The 20,872-nt window shown below is 49.1% G+C and overlaps 1 protein-coding gene across 1 annotated transcript; it reads right to left on the bottom strand.

Annotated features, from left to right (window-relative positions):
* Positions 1-12,197: 12,197 nt before the first annotated feature.
* Myd88 (MYD88 innate immune signal transduction adaptor) lies at positions 12,198-19,451 on the bottom strand. The gene is made up of 5 exons (XM_004662098.2): positions 18,881-19,451; positions 18,038-18,172; positions 14,949-15,129; positions 14,708-14,799; positions 12,198-13,753 (listed from the first exon to the last, which is right to left on the bottom strand). Exons 1-5 carry the CDS (start codon positions 19,206-19,208, stop codon positions 13,599-13,601), a joined length of 891 nt encoding a protein of 296 aa, XP_004662155.1. The 5' UTR covers positions 19,209-19,451; the 3' UTR covers positions 12,198-13,598.
* Between the last annotated feature and the right edge of the window lie 1,421 nt (positions 19,452-20,872).

Here is a 20,872-nt window from a genome sequence, read left to right as displayed (position 1 = left end):
TCCGGACGGCCGCGGCTCCGGGCGGCGCAGCGTCGCACGCGCTCCTCCAGCCTCAGCCTCCTCCCGCAGAGCGGCGACGGAAGCTTCTCCCCGGACCCAGCCCCTCCGTCCCGCCCTCCGCCACCCCACCCCCCAGCCCCACGCACACGGGCCAAACTTTCCCTTCTCGGCCTCCACCTGCCGGCACGCTGCGCGCGCGCTGACGTCACCGCGCTGGGCACGCCTCGACTCGGAGGGGAGGGGGAGAAAAAAAAAAAAAGCCCGCCTCTGACCGCCATCTTGAGTGTGGCCCAGGCTTCCCAGGGGCGAGCGAGCGAGGAAGGAGCCGCCCTCATCCCCGGGCCGGGCCGAGGTGGAAATGGGATGGGAAGACGGAAGAAAAAATAGTTAGGAAGGAGATCACCGAGAGGACTGGTAAATCACAGACAGGAAGTAAAAAGGATCACATAACAACTAGCCACACAAGGCATGGCGGCCAGAGGGTGTCACGTGGACGTGGTGGACGAAGCCCTGCCGAGCGCCCGCGGTTCGTTGCCGCGCTCCGTCCTCGCGCTCATTGGTTGGTTTGAGGAAGGAAGGAAGACATGCAACAGGTAGGTGTGGACGTCAGTCACACGTTAGTCCCGCCTCCCGGAAGTCCTTCGAGATCCACCGTACCCTGCTTAACCCCCTCCTCCGAGGTGACGTCACGACGTCACCGTCACACCCTGGAGACGTGCAAACCGCTCCTTTGGGTGTGGAAGAAGCCCTAGGGAGCGTCTGGGTGGGGTTGGCCCCTTGGAGCGTGGACAGCCGCCAGCTAGGATAAATGGTCTCGTGGGCTCCGGGGCGGAGTGAAAGCGGAAACGTCCCGTGATGACGCTTCCCCCCAGAGCGGAAGTTCTCCGCAGCGCCGCCCCTCGTGTCCGGGAAGGAGCGGATCCTGTCCATCCGCCTCGACTCGGCCCGTGGACGGAGGCGCTCTCCTCTCGGGGTCCTGCCTTGCAGCTTGGTGATGGAGAAACAGAAGACCGGCCCGCGCAGCCCTGACTTCTGTGCATCGCACGTAGTTTCAGTTTTGCAAGACTTGGAGGGAGAAAATGGGAAGAAAGAAAGAAAAAAGCGTCGACGTCTGTAGGGCGCCACTGAACCTCTCAGTCCCCGAGCAGTGACGAAGCGGGAGACCTCCCTGCCAAGCTCACGTCCACCCGCCGTAGGTCCGGAGCGTGGCTCATGCAAGAGTTGGCATCTGGGGCAGACCTGGCAAAGATCATGTGATTTGGGGCTGGGAAGCCGGCTCAGTGATGAAGATGCTTGCAACTCCAAAGGACCCGAGTTTGATTCCTCAGTACCCATAATAAAGCCAGTTGCACAGTGGCACATGCATCTGGAGTTCGTTTGCAGAGGCTTAGGGCCCTAGCACGCCCATTCTTTGTCTCTCTTCTGTCTGTCTGTCTGTCTCTGTGTGTCTCCCTCCCTCCCCCCTCCCCCCCCCCTCTCTCTCTCTCTCTGCAAATAAGTAAAAGCATATTCTTTAAAGATCATGTGTTGAGGTGGAGAAGTGATCTAGCTGTTACGGCTTTTGCCTGCAAAGCCAAAGGACCCACATAAGCCTGATGCACAAGGTGGTATATGCACCTGGAGTTCGTTTGCAGCAGCTTGAGACCCTGGTGAACCCATTCTCTCTCCACTTCTCTCTCTTTCTCCCAAATAAATAAATAAAAATAAAAACACTTTTTTTAAAGATTATGTAATTTCAACAAATGAAAAATGAAAGACTATTTCAGTCACAGCAAGGGTGCCAACACTGCAGGATGTATACATCAGGCCTTGCTGTAGAAGTCAGTTCGGGCCATGACAGAAGCAGGATATAAAGGGAAACTTAAGTCCTGCGTGGTGGCACTCAGAAGCCCTGAGATCGGCCAGCCTCAGTGAATTCAAGATCAGCTTGAGCTAGAGTTAGACACTACCTCGAAAAACCAAAAGAAATCAAGAAAGGAAGGAAGGAAAAAAAGAAAGAAAGGAGAAATTATGCGGACATAGAGAAAGGAGCCAGGAGTCTAAAAGCCTTGAGTCAGCAACAAAACAATTCCAATTCCAGCACAATTAACAACGGCTTAAGGGTTTCGCAGCTGTAAACCTGCAGTTTTCTGGGAATTGCACCAGAAACCCCACTTATGAGCAAAGTATGGGTACAAAATAGTATTGTGTAACCTAGTGGCTTCTGCTTTTACCTCGTCGTGTTAGAAAATTCCATCCCAGGCATCTCCAGAGCCATGCTACAATGTCCCTGATCAAGAGAGAAGGGAGAGGGCTCAGCGGTTAAGGTGCTTGCCTGCAAAACCCAAGCCAAGTTTGATTGCCCAGTACCCACATAAAGCCAGATGCACAAGGTTATGTGTAAGTCAAATTCATTTGCAGTGGCTGGAGACCCATTTGCTCTCTGTTTGCTTCTCTCTCTCTCTCTCTCTCTCTCTATCTGTCTGTCTGTCTGTCTATCTCTATCTCCATCTCTCTATCTCTGTCAAACATTTAAAAAAGAGAAAGAAGGGGAAAGGCTTCTAAATGTTTGGGATGGAACTTTAGAACCATCAAAATAATCTATCTGGCTAATGCTAACACAAGTTATTGCAACTCTTCCTTGAGGAGCCCAAACCCACTTAAGTATGTCTTATTGCCCAACAGCTCTCTTGTCCTAATTAAAATTAAACCATTAAAGGTGGCACACACCTTTAATCCCAGCACTTGGGAGGCAGAAGTAGGAGGATCACCATGAGTTTGAGGCCACCCTGAGACTACATAGTAAATTTCAGGTCAGCCTGGGCTAGAGATGCTACCTCGAAAAACCAGGGGAAAATATTATTATTATTATATAAGTGGAGCCTGTTGTGGTACACACCTTTAACCCCAGCACTCAGGAGGCTGAGTGAGGTCAGCCTGGGCTAGCTTAGCAGTTAAGTTGCTTCCTGCAAAGCCTAAGGACCAAAGTTCAACTCCCCAGGAACCACGTAAGCTAGATGCACAAGGTGGCACATGTAATTCAAGTTTTATAGACTCCTTTAATGAAGGAAACTTGAAGCCTAGAAATTAAAGGATACCCTATATGCGAAGCCTGAATTTTTTAAAATATTTTGTTAGAGAATCAGAAAGGAATATATATAAATATATAGAGGGAGAGGGAGAATGGGTGCGCCAGGGCCTCCAGCCACTGCACAGAAAATCCAGATACATTCACCGCCTTGTACATCTGGCTTAAGTGGGTACTGGGAAATTGAACTTGGGTTCTTAGGCCTTCTAGGCAAGCGCCTTAACCACTAAGTCATCTCTTCACTCTCTGAATTTCTTTTTCGTTTTTTTTGTTTTTTTTTTGAGGTGGGGGGGGAGTATGGTCATGCCAGAGCCTTTCAGCAGCTGTGAACAAACTCATGCGCCCCCTTGTTGGCATGCATGGCATTGCACTTTGCGTCACTGTTGTGTCTGGCTAAGGTGGGATCTGGAGAGTTCCAACAGGACTTGTTAGGCTTCGCAGGCAAGTGCCTTAATCACTAAGCCATCTCCCCAGCTCTCTGAATTTTTTTAAACTACAATTTTGGATTGCTGAGATGGCTTCATGTGTAAAAGTGCCAGCTATGCGGCCATAAAGACTTGTTTGAATCCCTGGGATCCATGTACGCCAGGCACAGTAGCTGAGTGTTGTGCCAGTGGGCCTACAATGAGATAGCTTTGAACAAGAGGCCCTGCCTCAAACAAGGTGGAAGTAAGTACTGACAACAGAAATAAATAATACATAAAATATTTTATTTTTATTTACTTATTTGAGAGAGAGAGAAAGAGAATGGGCACACCAGGACCTCCAGCCACTGCAAACAAACTCCAGATGCATGCGCCACCTTGTGCATCAGGCTTATGTGGATTCTAGAGAGTGGAACCAGGATCGTCTGGCTTAGCAGGCAAGCATCTTAACCACTAAGCCATCTCTCCAGCCCTAAAATATTTTATTTTTAAATGCAAGGAGTATCCCTTAAAGGTTTAATATTTTAAACCACTTCAAGCCAGGCATGGTGGTGCATGTCTTTAACTGAAGCACTTGGGAGGCAGAGGTAGGAGGATCACTGTGAGTTCAAGGCCACCCTGGGACAACAAAGCAAGTTCCAAGTCAGTCTAGGCTAAACTGAGACCCTACATTAAAAACAAACAAACAGTGTTCACCTGCAAAGCCTAAGAACCCTGGTTCAATTCCCCAGGACCTGCTTAAACCAGATGCGCTAGGGGGCACATGCGTCTGGAGTTCGTTCCCAGTGGCTAGAGGCCCATCCTCTCTCAGGTTTTTTTGTTTGTTTGTTTGTTTTTTGCTCACGGTAATGTTTCACTTTAGTCCAGGCTGACCTGGAATTCACTATGTAGTCTCAGGGTGTCCTCAAACTCATAGTGATCCTCCTACCTCTGCCTCTCGAGTGTTGTGATTAAAGGCATGCACCACCATGCCTGGCTCCCATTCTCTCTATCTGCTTCTCTCTCTCTCAAATAAATAAATAAAATATTTAAATATATATATGGGCTAGAAAGATGGCTCAGTAGTTAAAGGCACTTGATTGCAAAGCATGTTGGCTCAGGTTCAATTCCCAGCCACCCATAAAAGTCAGACAGGCATTTGTTTTAATCAGAAAGATGGACAAATAATTTTTTTTTTTTGGTTTTTTGAGGTAGGGTCTCACTCTAGCCCAGGCTGACCTGGAATACACTGTCATCTCAGGGTGGCCTTGAACTCATGTTGATCCTCCTGCCTCTGCCTCCCCAAGTGCTGCGATTAAAGGCATGTGCCACCACGCCTGGCTACAAATAAATATTTTTTTAATATTTTTTGTTCATTTTTATTTATTTATTTGAGAGTGACAGAGAGAGAGGGAGAGAAAGAGACAGATAGAGAGAGAATGGGCATGCTAGGGCTTCCAGCCACTGCAAACAAACTCCAGATGCATGCGCCCCCTTGTGCATCTAGCTAACGTGGGTCCTAGGGAATCGAGCCTCGAACTGGGGTCCTTAGGCTTCACAGGCAAGCGCTTAACTGCTAAGCCATCTCTCCAGCCCCAAATAAATATTTTAAAGTAATTAAATGGCTAGAGAGATGGTTTAGTGGTTAAGGTGCTTGCCTATGAATCCTAAGGACCCAGATTCAATTCCCCAGATTTCACATAAGCCAGATGCACATGGTGGCACATGCATCTAGAGTTCATTTGCAGTGACTGAAGGCCCTGTTTTCTTTCTCCCTCCCCCCATCCCTCCCTCCCTCTCCCTCTCTCCCTAGTAAATAAATAAGCAAAGTAAATAGCCAGGTGTGGAGGCACACAGCACTCGGGAGGCAGAGATAGAAGGATCACCATGAGTGGCGGCCACCCTGAGACTACACAGTGAATTCCAGGTCAGCCTGGGCTACAGTGAGCCCGTACCTCGAAAAACCAAAAACAATAATGATGATGATGATGATGATGATAATGATAAAGAAAACAAAAATAAAATTTAAAAACAGAAGAAATAGGGGTTGGAGAAATAGCTCTGCAAAGCCCAAGGACCTGAGTTCAGTTTCTCAGTACCCATGTAAAGCCAGATGCACAAAATGATGCATGCTGCTGGAGTTCATTTGCGGTGACTGGCACGCCCATTCTCTCTGTCTCTCTCCTCTCTGCGCTTGCAAACAAATAAATAATTCCGTACATTGTGAAAAGTCCATCCATATGTCTTTCTTCTCACCCCCCTTGTCCACCAAGCATGTCCGCTCACCCCTTTAATCCCAGCACTCGAGGGGCAGAGGTAGGAGGATCTCTGTGAGTTCAAGGCCACCCTGAGACTCCATGGTAAATTCCAGGTCAGCTTGGACTAGAGTGAGACCCTACCTTGAAAAACAAACAAACAAAAAAATTGTTTGTTTATTTATTTGCGAGAGGGAGAGGCAGAGAAAGACAGATTTGAGACATAATCTGGCTATGTTGCCTGAACTCTTGGATTCCAGCCATGTTTTTGCCTCAGCTTTCCAAGTAGCTGGGCACACACTGCCTCATTCAGCTCTAAAACTTTTTTTTTTCCCCCAGGTAGGGTCACGCTCTAGCCCAGGCTAGAATTCACTATGTAGTCTCAGGGTGGCCTCGAGCTCTCAGCGATCTTCCTACCTCTACTTCCCAACAGCTGGGATTAAAGGAGTGCACCACCACACCTGGCCCTAAAACTTAAAAAAAAAAATTATTTATATATTTGCAAGCAGAGAGAGACAAAGGAAGAGAGTGAAGGGAAGAGGGAGTGGGCACAACAGGTTTTTTGCCACTGCAGCAAACGAACTCCAGATACTTTATGCAGGTGTCTTCACATGAGTGTTGGGGAGTCAACCACAGGCCATGATGCTTGGCAAGCAAGTGCCTTTAACCACTGAACCAACTCTGCAGGTCCCACAGAACGTTTTGTCTTGAGATAGTTATAGATCTGCAGGAAGTTGAAAAGGTAGCTTACAGAAGTTCTTGTACCCTTCACAACAACTGCCCCCAGTGCACTATGGGATGGAGCTGTAGAAAGACCAGGAACGTAACAGCAGTATGGTATGTGTGTGGCTCTCGGTCATCTCCTGCCAGGTGTGGATGTTTGTCACACTAATCAAGATCTTGGGATAGGATTATGATGAGGTGACATTGCATATAGGTATGGACATTGTCAATGAAAAGTTTAAAAATTAGGGCTGGGGCTGCAGAGATGGTTTAGCTGTTAAGGCACTTGCCTGTGAAGCCTAGGGACCCAGGTTCAATTCCCCAGTACCCATGTAAGCTGGATGCACAAGGTGGTCTGGAGTTTGCAGTTGCTAGAGGTCCTGGCATGCCCATTCTATCTATATATCTGCCTCTTTCTCTCTCTCTCAAATAAGTAAATAAATAAATAAAGAGAGATGGTTTAGCAGTTAAAGCATTCCCCTGTAAAGCCTAACTACTCGGGTTCGGTTTTCTGGTATCCACATAAAACCAGATGTACAAAGTGGCACATGCATCTGGAGTTTGGAGTAGCTAGACATCCTGGTATACCCATTCTGTCTCCCTCTCTCTCTTCTTGGAAATAAATAAATAAATTTTTTAAAGTTTAAAAATAAATATGAGGCCAGGCGGGGGTGGCACATGCCTTTAATCCCAGCACTCAGGAGGCAGAGGTAGGAGGATCATCATGAGTTCAAGGCCACCCTGAGACTATAGTGATTCCAGGTCAGCCAAAGCTAGAGTGAGATCCTACCTTGAAAAGCCAAAATAATAATAAATCAATAAATATGAAACCCTACCTCAAAAACCAAAATAAATAAAAAAATATGAAAGAAAACAAAAAAAGGTCTAGAAGATTCCCAGACTTTGAACACTGCCTTGCTTTTTCATGGTTGTTTCCCTCCCCTCCCCCACCATCCCGAGGCCCTGGCACCTCTATTCCCTCTCCAGCTCTGGAATTTGGGTCTTACCAAGTCAAAGTTCATTCAGACTTGTTTAAAGTGTTGTGAGAGCATCTCCCTGGGTAAAATTTTAGGGGGAGCTCTAAGCTCAATGCCCAGGTTAAAGTGCCAAAAGTTCTGTGTTAACATGGACAGGTTTTTGTTTTGTTTTGTTTTTCAAGGTTGGATCTTGCTGTAGCCCAGGCTGACCTGGAATTCACTATGTAGTCTCAGGCTGGCCTTGAACCCACAGCAATCCTCCTGCCTTGGTCTCCTGAATACTGGGATTAAAGATATGTGCCACCACACCAGGTGGAGAGAAAGGAAGGGGAGGGAGGAAGAGAATAGGTGCACCAGGGCTTCTAGCCATTGCAAATGAACTCCAGACCTATGTGCCACTTTGTGCATCTGGCTTTACATGGGTACTGGGGAATCAAACTCATGTCAGTAGGCTTTATGGGCAAGCACATTAACTACTGAGCTCTCGCTCCAGCCCTAAACCCATTGCTAATATAACTTCCTTAATTTTATTTCCCCTTTGTGAATTGAAGCCACATCCCACAATGTACCAGTTAGCATATTCAATCTTTTCCTTCCTTCCTTCCTTCTTTCTTTTATTTTTTTTTAATATTTAATTTACAGCCACGCATGGTGGCACACACCTTTAATCCCAGCACTCAGGAAGCAGAGGTAGGATGATCGCCATGAGTCAGAGGTCACCCTGAGACTACAGAGTAAATTCCAGGTCAGCCTGAGCTAGAGTGACACCCTACCTGGGGGGAAAAAAAAATTATACTAAAGAGAAAGAAGCAGAGAGAGAGAGAGAGAGAGAACAGGCACACCAGGGCCTCCAGCCACTGCAAATGAACTCCGGATGCACGCACCACATTTTGCTTCTGGCATCTGTGGGTGCTGGGAAATCAAACCTGGGTCCTTAGGCTTCACAGGCAAACGCCTTAACCACTAAGCCTTCTCTTCAGCCCTCTTTTATTTTATTTTATCATTTATTTGAGTGAGAGAGAAAAAGAGACAGAGAAAGGGAGAGAGAAAATGGGCATGCCAGAGCCTCTGGCCACTGCAAGCGTCCCCTTGTGCATCTAGCTTTTGTGGGTCCTGGGGAATTGTACCAGGGTCCTTTGGTTTGCAGGTAAATACCTTATAACTGCTAAGTAGCCCCCACCCTCTCTTTTTTTCTCCCCCCCAACCCAAGGTAGGGTCTCACTCTGGTCCAAGCCAACCTGGAATTAACTATGTAGTCTCAGAGTGGCTTCAAACTCACGGTGATCCTCCTACCTCTGCCCCTCTAGTGCTGGGATTAAAGGCGTGCACCATCACATCCAGGTTTTGTTTTGTTTTGTTTTGGTTTTTGGTTTTTCAAGGTAGGGTCTCACTCTAGCCCAGGCTGACCTGGAACTCACTTGGTAGTCCCAAACTGTCCTTGAACTCAGCAATCCTCCTACCTCTGCCTCCCAAGTGCTAGGATTAAAGGTGTGTGCAATCAGGCCTGGCCCTCTTTCTTTTTTATTTTCCCCCTGAGGTAGTGTCTCACTCTAGTCCAGGCTGACTTGGAATTTACTATGTAGTCTCAGGCTGAACTCAAACTCACAACAATATTCCTGCCTCTGCCTCTTAAATGCTAGGATTAAACACATGTGCCACCATGCCCCGCCTCTTTTCTTTTATATTTTATTTATCAGAGAGAGAAAATGAGAACAGGCAGGCCAGGGCCTCTAGCCATTACAAAGAACTCCAGATGCATGTGCCACCTGTGTATCTGGCTTTACATGGGTACTGGGGAATGGAATGTGGGTTCTTAGGCTTCACAGGCAAGTGCCTTAACCGCCAAGCCATTTCTACAACCCCCTCTTTTCTTTTACCCCGTTTTTAATATATATATATATATGGCTGGAGAAATGGCTTAGCTGTTAAGGCGTTTGCCTGTGAAGCCAAAGGACGCAGGTTCGATTCCCCAGGACCCACATATGCCAGATGCACAAGGGGCACATACCTCTGGAGTTTGGTTGCAGGGTTTAGAGGCCCTGGTATGTCCATTCTCTCTCTCTCTCTCTCTCTCTCATTGCAAATAAATAAAATTTATATATATATTGAAGAGAGAGAGAGAATGGATGGGCACATGTCAGGGCCTCCAGTCACTGCAAATGAACTCTAGATGCATGTGTTCCCTTGTGAATCTGTCTTTCATGGGTCCTGGAGAGTCGAATGGGGAGATCCTTTGGCTTTGCAGGCAAATGCTTTAACAGCTAAGCCAACTCTCCAGCCTCCCTCTTTTCTTTTTTTTAAAAACATTTTCATTTATTTATTTGAGAGAGAGAGAAAGAATGAACACTCCAGTATCTCTTGCCCCTGCAAATGAACTCCAGATGCATGAGCCGCTTTGTGAATCTGGCTTTATGTTGGTACTGGGGAATCAAATCCAGGCTGTCAGGTCTTGCCAGTAAGCACCTTTAACTGCTGAGCTTTAACTGCTGGAGACATCCTTGGTGGTGTTTTTTTTTTTTAAACAAGGCCTTTTATAGCCCAGGCTGGCCTCAAATTTGCTATGTAGCCCAAGATGACCTATAGCTCTCCCTCCTCCTGTCTCGCCCCCCCATGAGCTGGGATTACAAGTGTGTACCACCATGCTCAGCCTGACTTCCGTATTTGCACTCCACTGTTGCTCTCTGAATTTCTTGCTTTTGCCTTTGATAATTTCAGCAGTATAGTTTTCCTTGGATGTAGATCCAGGACTGTCTTCCTGACCATGGGCAGCACAGGTCAGATCTTGGGAGCACTTTCTGGGTGCACATTAGCTCTAGCCCCCAGGGGGAGCCTGGAGAGGAAGTCCTCCTTAGGGCAGCCTATGAAAACCTTCCCAGGGGTCACTAAGGATGCAGGGTGGAGGAGCTCCCACAGTCAGATGTCCCAGAAACCAGTACCAGGTAATGGATGGACCACTATGGGGAAAGCCTCAGGAACCAATGATGTCTGAACACTTTAAGATGTCACTAGAGCCAGGTGTGGTAGCCTACACCTTTAATCCCAGCACTTGGGAGGCAGAGGGGCAGAGGTAGGAGTGTCACCATGAGTTCGAGGCCACCCTGAGACTACATAGTAAATTCCAGGTCCGCCTGGGCCAGAGTGAGACCCTACCTCAAAAAAACAAAAACAACAACAAAAAAAAAAAAAAAATAGTCACTAGATAGCTGGGGAGATGATGGCTCAGCAGTTAAAGGCCTGACGGCTGGGGTTCAATTCCCCAGTAGCCATGTAAAGCCAGATGCACAAAATGGCCCATACATCTGGAGTTCATTTGCAGCGGCAGGAGGCCCTTGCTTGCCCACGCTCTCTCTCTCTCCCCTTCTCTACTCATAAATAAATTAAGAAACTGCTGGGCGTGGTAGCACACACCTTTAATTCCAGCACTTGGGAGGCAGAGGTAGGAGGATGGCCATGAGTTTGAGGCTACTATGAGACTACATAGTGAATTCCAGGTCAGCCTGGGTTAGAGCGAGTCCCTACCTCAAAAACCTAAAAAAAAAAAAAAAAAAAAAAAAAGCATTTTTTTCTACCATGAACAAATCCAGATCTATAGCTTTGGATCAGAGATATAGTCAGGGAAGATATTGGGAACCAGCTGGGAGCCCTCAGGAGCTGTGTGGCTGTAGTAGGCTTCTTTCTCCTCAGTCCTCAGAACCTAGAGAAGAAGCCATGACCATTGGCAGGGCCAGGACCCAGAACATGGGCCCACCCAGGAAAGACAGAGACTGGTAGGAGGAAGCAGGTTTCTAGAGCTTAGGACAGTATTGTTGGCTCCGCCTGATCCCTGCTGAAGCCAGAGCCTGTGCTCAGCTACGGAAGCCCCCCAGGACAGCACCTAACAGAGCAGCTTTTCTTACATGAGAAAGTCACACCTTCGCTCACAGCTCCCAAACTCCACATGTACACAGATACACACAAATACACTCCCAAAATAGAATTCTCTTTATTACAAACCTAGATAACGGGGCACATGACAAATATAGTATAAGTGCTCATAGAATAGGTTAAGAGGATGCTTTCTCAAAGTTACTTTAAAATGCCCAATGTCAAGGAGGGCCAGATGCATGGCACCAAAGTGCTTCTTGAGGTCATGGATGGTGGCCTCCATTCCTGCCCCAGACCCTGAGGGAGGGCACTTGACTCCTGCCTGGCTATAGGGAGAGAGAAGAGGACCATTTTCTACTGCATTCAGAGCCCCAACGTCTGCCGTAGATACAGAGACCCAGGGCTACGCCATTGTATGCCTGGTGGAAAGTTTGGGGGGTATCTGCAAACCATATTGGGAGGGGGAGACAGCCATGCCAGCAGCTGGCTGGTGTCGTGAGACCAAGCAGCTCCCGCTTCCATCTGTGCCTCATTCGAGGCCTAAGTGCTGCCACACTGGGAATTTCTAGACTTTGGTTTCAGTGATTAGGGGAAAGGGAGAAAAGGAATGCAAAAAGAACGGACCCAGCTGATGGTGAATGCTTTTCATCCCATCACTCAGGAGGTCAAGGTAGGAGGATTGTTGTGAGCTCAATGCCAGCCTGAAACTACATAGTGAATTTCAAATCAGCAAGACCCTACCACAAAAAAAGAAGGAAGGAAATTTAAAAAAAAAAAAAAAATGAAGAGTGCCCCCCTTTATTTGAAGGGTGGACCTTTTTTCTTTTTTTTATTTTTTGTGGTAGGGTCTCGCTCTAGCTCTGGCTGACCTGGAATTCACTCTGTAGTCTTGGGGTGGCCTCGAACTCACAGTGGTCCTCCTACCTCTGCCTCCTGAGTGCTGGGATTAAAGGTGTGCACCACCATGCCAGGCTTGGAAGGGTGGATTTTTGAGACAGTTTCATGTAGCCCAGGCTGGCCTCAAACTTGGCACATACCTGAGGATAGCTCTGCCTGATCTGCCTGCCTTTGCCTCCCAGATGCTGGGATAACAAGTGTATATCACTAAGCCTGGCTCATGGGTAACCCACCTTTCTTCAGGGAGATAGTTGGCCCTTTTGATGGTTGGACTTTCCCACCAGCCATTCCTGGATGCTGCCTGGGAAGACACATGTGGCAGGTGGCTCTGTGTGTGAGGGTGCACGTATGTGTGTACATGTGCCTATGTGAGCAAGGCTGTATGGGACTACTTGCCCCGAAGCTTTGTGGGTAAGATGCTCCTTTGTGGTTGTTGCTTGTCGACATAGAAGTCACCAAGGTATAGAAGGCTGGTGGAAAGATCTTGCTCCATGGGCAGCTGGGGAGGTAGTGCAGCCCCAGAGCTCAGAGGTGATGGGCATACCAGAGACCAAGGTCCCAAGTCAAGCAGAACTGAGAAGTTCCCATAAGCATGGATAGGTGGGAGCGAAAAGCCTTAAACCAGGGATGGTGGCTCATGCCTGTAATCCCAGCACTCGGGAGACAGTGGTAGGAGGATTGCTGTGAGTTTGAGGACCGGCTGGTGAGTTCCAGGTCAGCTTGGGCTAGAGAGAGAGAGAGCCCTTACCTTGAAGAAAAGCAAACAAACAAACAAAAAGAGCACTTAGGTTCTTGGGGACCTGTCACCAGCAAACATGGGCAGAGGCTGGGAGGAGTCAGAAGTAGGAGTGGCGCTGCAGAATCCAGCTTAAGGGTGAGCTTGCTTCCCCACCCGTGCTGTGGGGAGAAGGAAGGGGAATGTGAGGTGGCATCTATCTAGTCACAACTATGGAATCAGCTGCCCCAGCACATCCATGGTCCCTCTAGCACAAAGTCCTGTGGCAAGCAGCTCTCCATCACTCAACACTGTCTTCCCCCCAAACAGCCAGAACCACACCTCGCCATGTGCTGCCGGAATCCAAATGCAGCTACTGCCTTGTCTCTGTGTCCTGCCTCCCAAGCAGCAAACCGAAGGCAAAGGTGACTCAGGTGTGGCTGAGCTACTGCTGTACTTAGTCCCCTGCTCCTCACCAGTAACTCGGCAAGTGACAGTGTCACTCTCAGCCAAGGATTCCACACAGGACATGAGACATGGTGTCTGGGTGATGTCTGATTACCACCGATGTATCTGTGGAGGTGGTACTTCTAGAAATAGAAAGACACGTAGAACACAGATCCCTCCTATGACCGCAGGAGGAGACAGGTCACAAGAGTGTGGGAAGTGACCAATCCCGGATGCCCTGAGTCGTCTTCAGGGCAGGGACAAGGCTTTGGCAAGGCGGGTCCAGAACCAGGATTTGGTGCAGGGGTTAGTATAGTCACACACAGTGATGAACCGCAGGATGCTGGGGAATTCTTTCTTCATCGACTTGTACTTGATGGGGATCAGCCGCTTTTGATGGGCACCTGCAGGCCAAGGGATACAGTGTGGGTACCAGGTTCTTGGCCCACGGTGGGGTCCTCCCCGTCCCCAAGCCAAGAGGTAACACCAGCCCTCCACCAGCTAGGCACCCATGGCACACATCCACATCAGAAAGAAGTCTACAGCAGCTAAACTGCTCACTCTACAGACATGAGTACTTTCTCCAGATGCCACATTAAAAACAACAGCAATGGGGCTGGAGAGAGAGCTTAGTGGTTAAGATGTTTGCCTGCAAAGCCAAAGGATCTTGGTTCGATTCCCCAGGACCCAGGTAAGCCAAAGGCACAAGGTGGCGCATGTGTCCAGAGTTCCTTTGTAGTGCCTGGAGGCCCTGGTGCACCCATTCTCTCTCTCTGCCTCTTTCTCTCTCGCTCTCTGCCTCTTTCTCTCTCACTCTCTCAAATAAATAAATAAATAAATAAATAAATAAATAAATAAATAACCAATGAGCGTTGGAGAGATGGCTTAGCAGTTAAGGCGCTTGCCCGCAAAGCCAAAGGACCTTGGTTTGATTACCCAGGACCTACGTAAGTCAGATGCACAAAGTGGCACATGCATCTGGAGTTTGTATGCAGTGGCTGGAGGCCCTGGTGTACCCATTCTCTCTTTATCTGTATCTTTCTTTCTCTCTCCCTCCAATAAATAAATAAATAAATAAAATTTTTAAACTGAAACAAGGTGGAAGGTGAGGATTGACACCCAAAGTTGTCCTTTGACCTCCATTCATACTGTCTCTCTCTCTCTCTGTCTCATGCGTACACACACACACACACACATCATACATCCCCCCCCCAAAAAAAAAGCACACAGGTGCACACCTGCTCAGGTGCTCAGAAATATGCAGTTCCTCGGTCTTGCATCCTTGACCCTTAAGGATTAAAGGCAAGCATCTTGAAGCCATCCCGACCCATCTCTGGCCTGGTCAGGCCTGAGCTTACCTGGGGAGAGGCTGAGTGCAAACTTGGTCTGGAAGTCACATTCCTTGCTCTGCAGGTAATCATCAGAGACAACCACCACCATCCGGCGGCACCTGAGGGAAGACGCACAGGGTGTAGGTACTGTGGTGACTTCCAGAGATAGCCTCAGGACGAGGCACTGTGCCCAGGCTAGGCAGAGCCCAGCTGGCCGCATGTGGACCTCTGGGCTTCATACACTCACCCCCTTGGATGCATAACCAACCTCTTTTCAATGAGCTCACTGGCGATGGACCAGACACAGGTGCCTGGTAAGACATCCCGGTCTGACACACACAGCTTCAGCCGATAGTCTGTCTGTTCCAGTTTGTGAATCATTTCCTGGACAAACTCAATGTCACTGGGACAGTAGCAGATGAAGGCATCAAAACGCTCTGGTACTTGTCCTGGGCAAAAGAGCACAAGGGGGACAGTCAAAATTCCACAGGAAAGGACTGGAGAGATGGCTCAGCGATTAAGGCACTTGCCTGAGAAGCCTAAGGACCCAGGGTCAATTCCCCAGTACCCACGTAAAGCCAGATGCATAGGGTGGCGCATACATCTGGAGTTTGTTTGAAGTGACTGGAGGCCCTGGCATGCCCATTCTCTCCCTCTCTCTATCACTCTCCCTCTTTCTCTTAAGTAGTAAAAAAAAAAAAAAAAAAAAAAACTCCACAGGAAACCAGGTGTAGTGGTGCACACCTTTAATCCCAGAGGTAGGAGGATAGCCATGAGTTCAAGGCCAGCCTGGGACTACAAAGTGAGTTCCAGGTCAGCCTGGGCTAGAGTGAAACCCTACCTCGAAACCAACCAAACAAAACCCACAGGAAGATTGGGAGGAACCCAATGCCAGCAGAGTCTGGTGGTCCTGCGTCCTGCATCTCAAGAGAACCTGACAGCAGTGGACCTTGAAAGCTACGCTGCTGGCCAGCCAGACAAAATGCGCCAACTGGTACAATGTCTGATAGTTATACTCTCTGACTGGAGTTGAGGCCCACTTCACATGAGGGAATTCATGCCTGGTTTCTGAAAACCTATGGCTAGGAGGTCATAAGTACAAGGGAAAGACTAAAACTGTTGTTTGGCTAAATGCATATATTTTGCCCACCAAATTGTCCTCTAAATAATTATGTTTATACCCATATGTTAATGCTACTCTCACTTTTTAAAATATTTTTATTTTTCATTTTTATTTATCTATTAGAGAGAGAGAGAATGGATGAGCCTGGGCCTAAATTCCTGGCAGAAGCAACTTAAGGGAAGAAAACGCCAGATGCATGTGCCATCTTGTTCGTCTGGTTTATGTGGGTCCTGGGGAATCAAACCTGGGTCCTTTGGCTTTGCAGGCAAGTGCCTTAATCCCTAAGCCATCACTCCAGCCCTACTTTCACTTTTGGGTAGAAAAGCTTCTCTTTTTAGACGGCAGTGACCATTAGAGAGACTTAAAACTCATTAAAGTGCTGAGAAGTGACAGTGGGATGTTCAACACTAAGTGAGACATCTCTATCACACCCTCCAAGGCCCACTGTTGAACAAGTAGTAGAAAGAATATGAGCGGGCTAGAGAGGTGGCTTAGCAGCTAAAGCGCTTGCCTGTAAAGCCTAAGGACTCATGTTCGACTCTTCTGGTTCCACGCAAGCCAGATGCACAGCGACGCAAGCGTGCTAGCTCACACATGCGCACAAGGGGGATGCATGTGTCTGGAGTTCAGTTGCAGTGGCTGGATGCCCCAGTGCTCCAATTCCCCACCCCCAACTCTCGCATTAAAAAGAAGTGCAGGGCTGGAGAGATTGCTTAGTGGTAAAGGCACTTGCCTGCAAAGCCAAAGGACCCTGGTTCAAATCTCCAGGACCCATGTAAGTCAAATGCACAAGGAGGCACATACATCTGGAGTTCATTTGCAGCAGCTAAAGGCCCTGTCGTGCCCTTGTGCCCATTTTCCTTCTTTTTTTTTTTTTGGTTTTTCAAGGTAGGGTCTCACTCTAGCCTAGGCTGACCTGGAATTCACTATGTAGTCTCAGGCTGGCCTCAAACTCATGGCAGTCCTCCTAACTCTACCTCCTGAATGCTGGGTTAAGGGTGTGCATCACCATGCCTGGTTTCCATTCTCTTTCTATCTGCCTCTCTCACACATTCTGTCTCTCAAATATAATTTAAAAAAAATTTTTTTTTAAGGCCAGTCTATTGATCCAAAGGATGAGGAGGAGTGCTTGGAAATACTGTCTTCCAGGCATTAAGTGACCATTATATTCATGATCTCATGCTGGCTGATGCTACCTACGCTAAACCTCCATCATATGAGGCAAAAATAAAATGAGTACATCCAAACGGCAGAGGGACTAGTTGGAACGGTGTTCATGGAGCAGGGAGGAAGGAGGACACAGGAGGTGATGGAAGGGCATCATGATCAGGGTACATCGAATATATAAATGGAAGTTGTCAACAAAAAGTTTAAAAAGGGGCTGGAGGGATTGCCTAGCAGTTAACGTGCTTGCCTGCAAAGCCTAAGGACCCAGTATCCTAAGTCAGATGCACAAAGTGGCACATGCATCTGGACTTCATTTGTAGTGGCTGGAGACACTGATGTGCCCATGCTCACTCACTCTCTCTTTCTTTGTGCTTACAAATAAATAAAATTTAAAAATAGATATTAAAAAGGGCTGGAGAGATGGTTTAGTGGTTAAGGTGCCTGCCTGCAAAACCAAAGGACCTCAGTTTGATTCCGCAGTACCCATGTAAGCCAGATACGCAAGGTGGTGCACGCATTTGGAGTTCGTTTGCAGTGGCTGGAAACCCTGGCATGTCCATTCTCTCTCTCTTTCTGCCTCTCTCCCTCTCTCAAATAAATAAATAAATACATTTTTAATAAAAGTTTAAAAAGCTGGGCACGGTGACATACACCTTTAATCCCAGCTCTCAAGAGGCAGAGGTAGGAGGGTCACCCACCATGAGTTCAAGGCCAGCCTGAGACTACATAGTGAATTCCAGATCAGCCTGGGCTGGAGTGAGACCCTACCTCAAAAAAAAAAAAAAAAAAAGTACCTGATACAAAGTGTTGTTTCCCCCAGAGGAAAGATATAACCTTCTCTCCAGGTGAAAAGGCCCAGGTTAACCACCAGAAGCACATCAGACTAACCCAGAAATAAGATGATGATGCTACTGTGATCCCCATTTCTTAGGTGGGAAAACTGAGGCTCCGGTAGGATAAACCAGCTGCCCAAGGTCACAGTCCAACATCCACGCTCTACTCCTCACACTGCCCAGGGGCTTTGTCCCCTGTCCCACCTGTGTCAGGGAAACAGCTCTGGGCCTTACCCAGGGGATCGTCCAGCGTAGTGATGCCCTTCGACTCCTCTGTCCGCGGGACGCTGCTGTCCACTCTGGGCACCTGCAAGGGCTTCTCAGACTCCTGCTGCTGTTGCTTCAAAATGTACTTTTGGCAATCCTCCTCTGTGGGCAAGAGATGGCATGGCAGGCTCCCCTCCCAGAGTGCCCTTGCCCTCCACCCACACCCATCCTCCATTGGTCCTTTGGGGCTCTGGGCCTTTTCTGGTCACTGTTGTCATGGGCAGGTACAAGGCTCTGACAAGCTCACTTCCCTCTCTTATCCTCCCAAAGGGACGTTAGTGGTGGTGTGAGAAACCATCAAAATCAGACTGGCGTCTCTGTGAGCATCCTGGATTCCTCTCTCTAAAGGCTCCTGAGAATGAATGAAGTCAAGGTCAACTTCTTGCAGGATACGGGGCAGTGGGAGCAGGGGGTTGGTGCGCACTGAGGACCGTGACCCCCACTCAGCAAGATGAGCCCGGTCTGTATCTATGTCTACAGCCTGTGTAGGAAGATAGCATGTGAGGGCCAGCGATAGTCAGAGGTCTCTCCTGCTTCTTACACAAACTGGGGCGTCCCAGAGAAGCAGGTCCTGACCCCTGGATGGGCTAAAAGATCTTTCTCAGCGCTTTCCTGATCTTCCCATCGTAAGGGTTTTCAGCCCAATCCTAGTTACATCCAGGATCTTGACAGGGAACCAGACACTCTCTCCCTCCCTCCCTCTCCAACTCGTTCCAGGAGGGTTGCTCCAGGCAACACTAGGCTCTGGAGGCCGGGAAAAGTCAGCTTCCCCTACCCCTAGGGTATCAGGCCTGGAAGGGGCTTCCTCACCGATGCTGGGCCCCAGCTCCAGCAGTATGTCCTCGCGGTCCAGCTTGGAGAGCAGCTCCAACAACCGGCCCACCGACGCTCCGGGGCGCCCCTGCCAGGCGTCCAGCAGGCTGCCCGTGGGGTCCGGCCGCGTCTCCAGATGCCGGATCTCCAGATAGTCGAAGTCCATCTCCTCGGCCAGCACGGTCCAGTCGGCGGCCACCGGCGTGCGAACGTTCAGGAACAGCGACAGGCGCCGCCGGACCCGCACGTTGAGCGCAGCCAGGGGCAGGGAGGACTTGGAGGGGTCCAGGGATGCAGACCTGGCGTGGGGGACTTCGGTACCCATGGCGCGCTAACCCGAGAACCGTGGAGCGGTCGCGTCGTCTACCCTGCTTCCTGCTTCCCGCTCGGGCTCAGGGCCGCCCCGCCTGCTTTCTCTTTCCGAGAAGCACCGCCCCGTCCTCGAACCTGGAGCCCCGCGCGCCACAGCCCTCGGAGTACCGCAAGGGCGGGGGCCGCTGAGGATGCGACCACCTAGAAAAGTGCTTTTTAGGACCTGGGTTGGTTTATCGATCTGTCCTAGGGGACGTGATGGTGGCGGTGATGGTTCATGGTGTGAGGGGAACTTCCGGGGTTAGGAAATCGGCCTGGCTGTTTGGATCTATGGTCCTGCCCCAGAGGGCGCGGCGGGGGACAGGATGTGTGTGTGAGGGGGGAGGAGGTAGCAACCTGAGCATCACTTAGGGAGCACATAGCCCTTGCAGTTACAGAATGTTGGAGAGGCAAGTGGTGCCCTCGGATTAAATCTGCCTCTAAGAGTCTGAGAAAACAAGGTTGGCATTCACAGACAGTCCTGTCCTTTGGTGTCTGGGGCAAATCCAGTACTACTTCGGGAGTCTGGGGGAGACAATAGACTTGTCATGAGGGGTAGGTGCACTTGATCTGACTCACTGTTTGGGACAGCATCCAGATCCAGGGAGCCCTGAATTTGTCCATCACTCAAGTGTTCATTGGTCACCTCCTAAGTGTCAGGCCTGTTGCAGGTCCCCAGTACATGGACCTCCCTGCCTTAGAGGAAACCCCTCCTAGGGGAAGGTGGACACTAATGACATCATCCCACATGGGCATAACACTAGGTCGCTCGCTCCTCACGGTTATTAAAAGGCCATGTCAGCGGGGCATGGTGGCGCACGCCTTTGATCTCAGCTCTAGGGAGGCTGAGGTAGGAGAATCCGCTGGGGGTTCGAGGCTAGCCTGAGATTACAGAGTAAATTCCAGGTCAGCCTGAGCTAGAGTGAAACTGCCTCACCAAAACCAAAAAAAGAAATAAAGAAGAGAAAAGAAGGAAAGAAAGAAAGAATGAATGAAAGAAAGGAAGGAAGGAAGGAAGAAGGAGAAAAGAAGGGGACTGGAGAGATGGCTAAATTGTTAAGGGACTTGCCTGAAAAGACTAAGGACCGGGGTTCAGTTCCCCGGTACGGTACTCAGGTAAGCCAGATGCCCAAGGTGGCTTATGCATCTGGAGTTTGTTTGCAGTGGCTAGAGTCCCTGGCATGCCCGTTTTCTCTCCCTCCCTCTCTCTCTTTTCTTTGTCTTAAATAAATAAGAACTCTCGTCATAGTTGAACATCTAGTAAAATTGGTTCAACCCTAGCAGGGAAACTTAACACAAGCTTTGTTTTCTGGACAGGCTTCCCGTGGCAGCCCAACATCATCGGGGCAGAACTCCGTATCTAACAATTATTGAGGTCCTTCGGCTTGGGTTCTGGGGCACAGGGCAGCGCTTGGGCAACTCGGAGGAGAGAGCAGGAATTACGAGAGCCCTCGCCCAACTCGCGGGTGAGGCTGCAGGCCGTCCCTCCTTCCGTTTGGCCGCGGGCCGAGGGCAGAGCTTTGGAGGACAGCCTCCCGCTCGCAGTCCCGATTCGTTTCAGGAAATCAAAACTTCGGGGCGCAGCCGCCCGCAAGGTTGCAAAAGCCTGTGGGCGTTTCCAAGCTTCGTCTGTGGGCG

This window comes from Jaculus jaculus, chromosome 17 (assembly GCF_020740685.1).
Source record: "Jaculus jaculus isolate mJacJac1 chromosome 17, mJacJac1.mat.Y.cur, whole genome shotgun sequence".
Taxonomy (NCBI): domain Eukaryota; kingdom Metazoa; phylum Chordata; class Mammalia; order Rodentia; family Dipodidae; genus Jaculus; species Jaculus jaculus.
The sequence above is the reverse complement of the archived record's forward strand: the minus strand, read 5'-3'. Positions and strand labels throughout refer to the sequence as shown.

Coding starts and splice junctions, on each gene's coding strand:
- Myd88 (XM_004662098.2), bottom strand. CDS start 19,208: ATGGGTACCGAAGTCCCCCACGCCAGGTCTGCATCCCTGGACCCCTCC. Junction 18,173..18,880: donor GGAGCTGGGGCCCAGCATCG/GTGAGGAAGCCC, acceptor TCTTGCCCACAG/AGGAGGATTGCCAAAAGTAC. Junction 15,130..18,037: donor TACGCTGGACGATCCCCTGG/GTAAGGCCCAGA, acceptor TCTTTTGCCCAG/GACAAGTACCAGAGCGTTTT.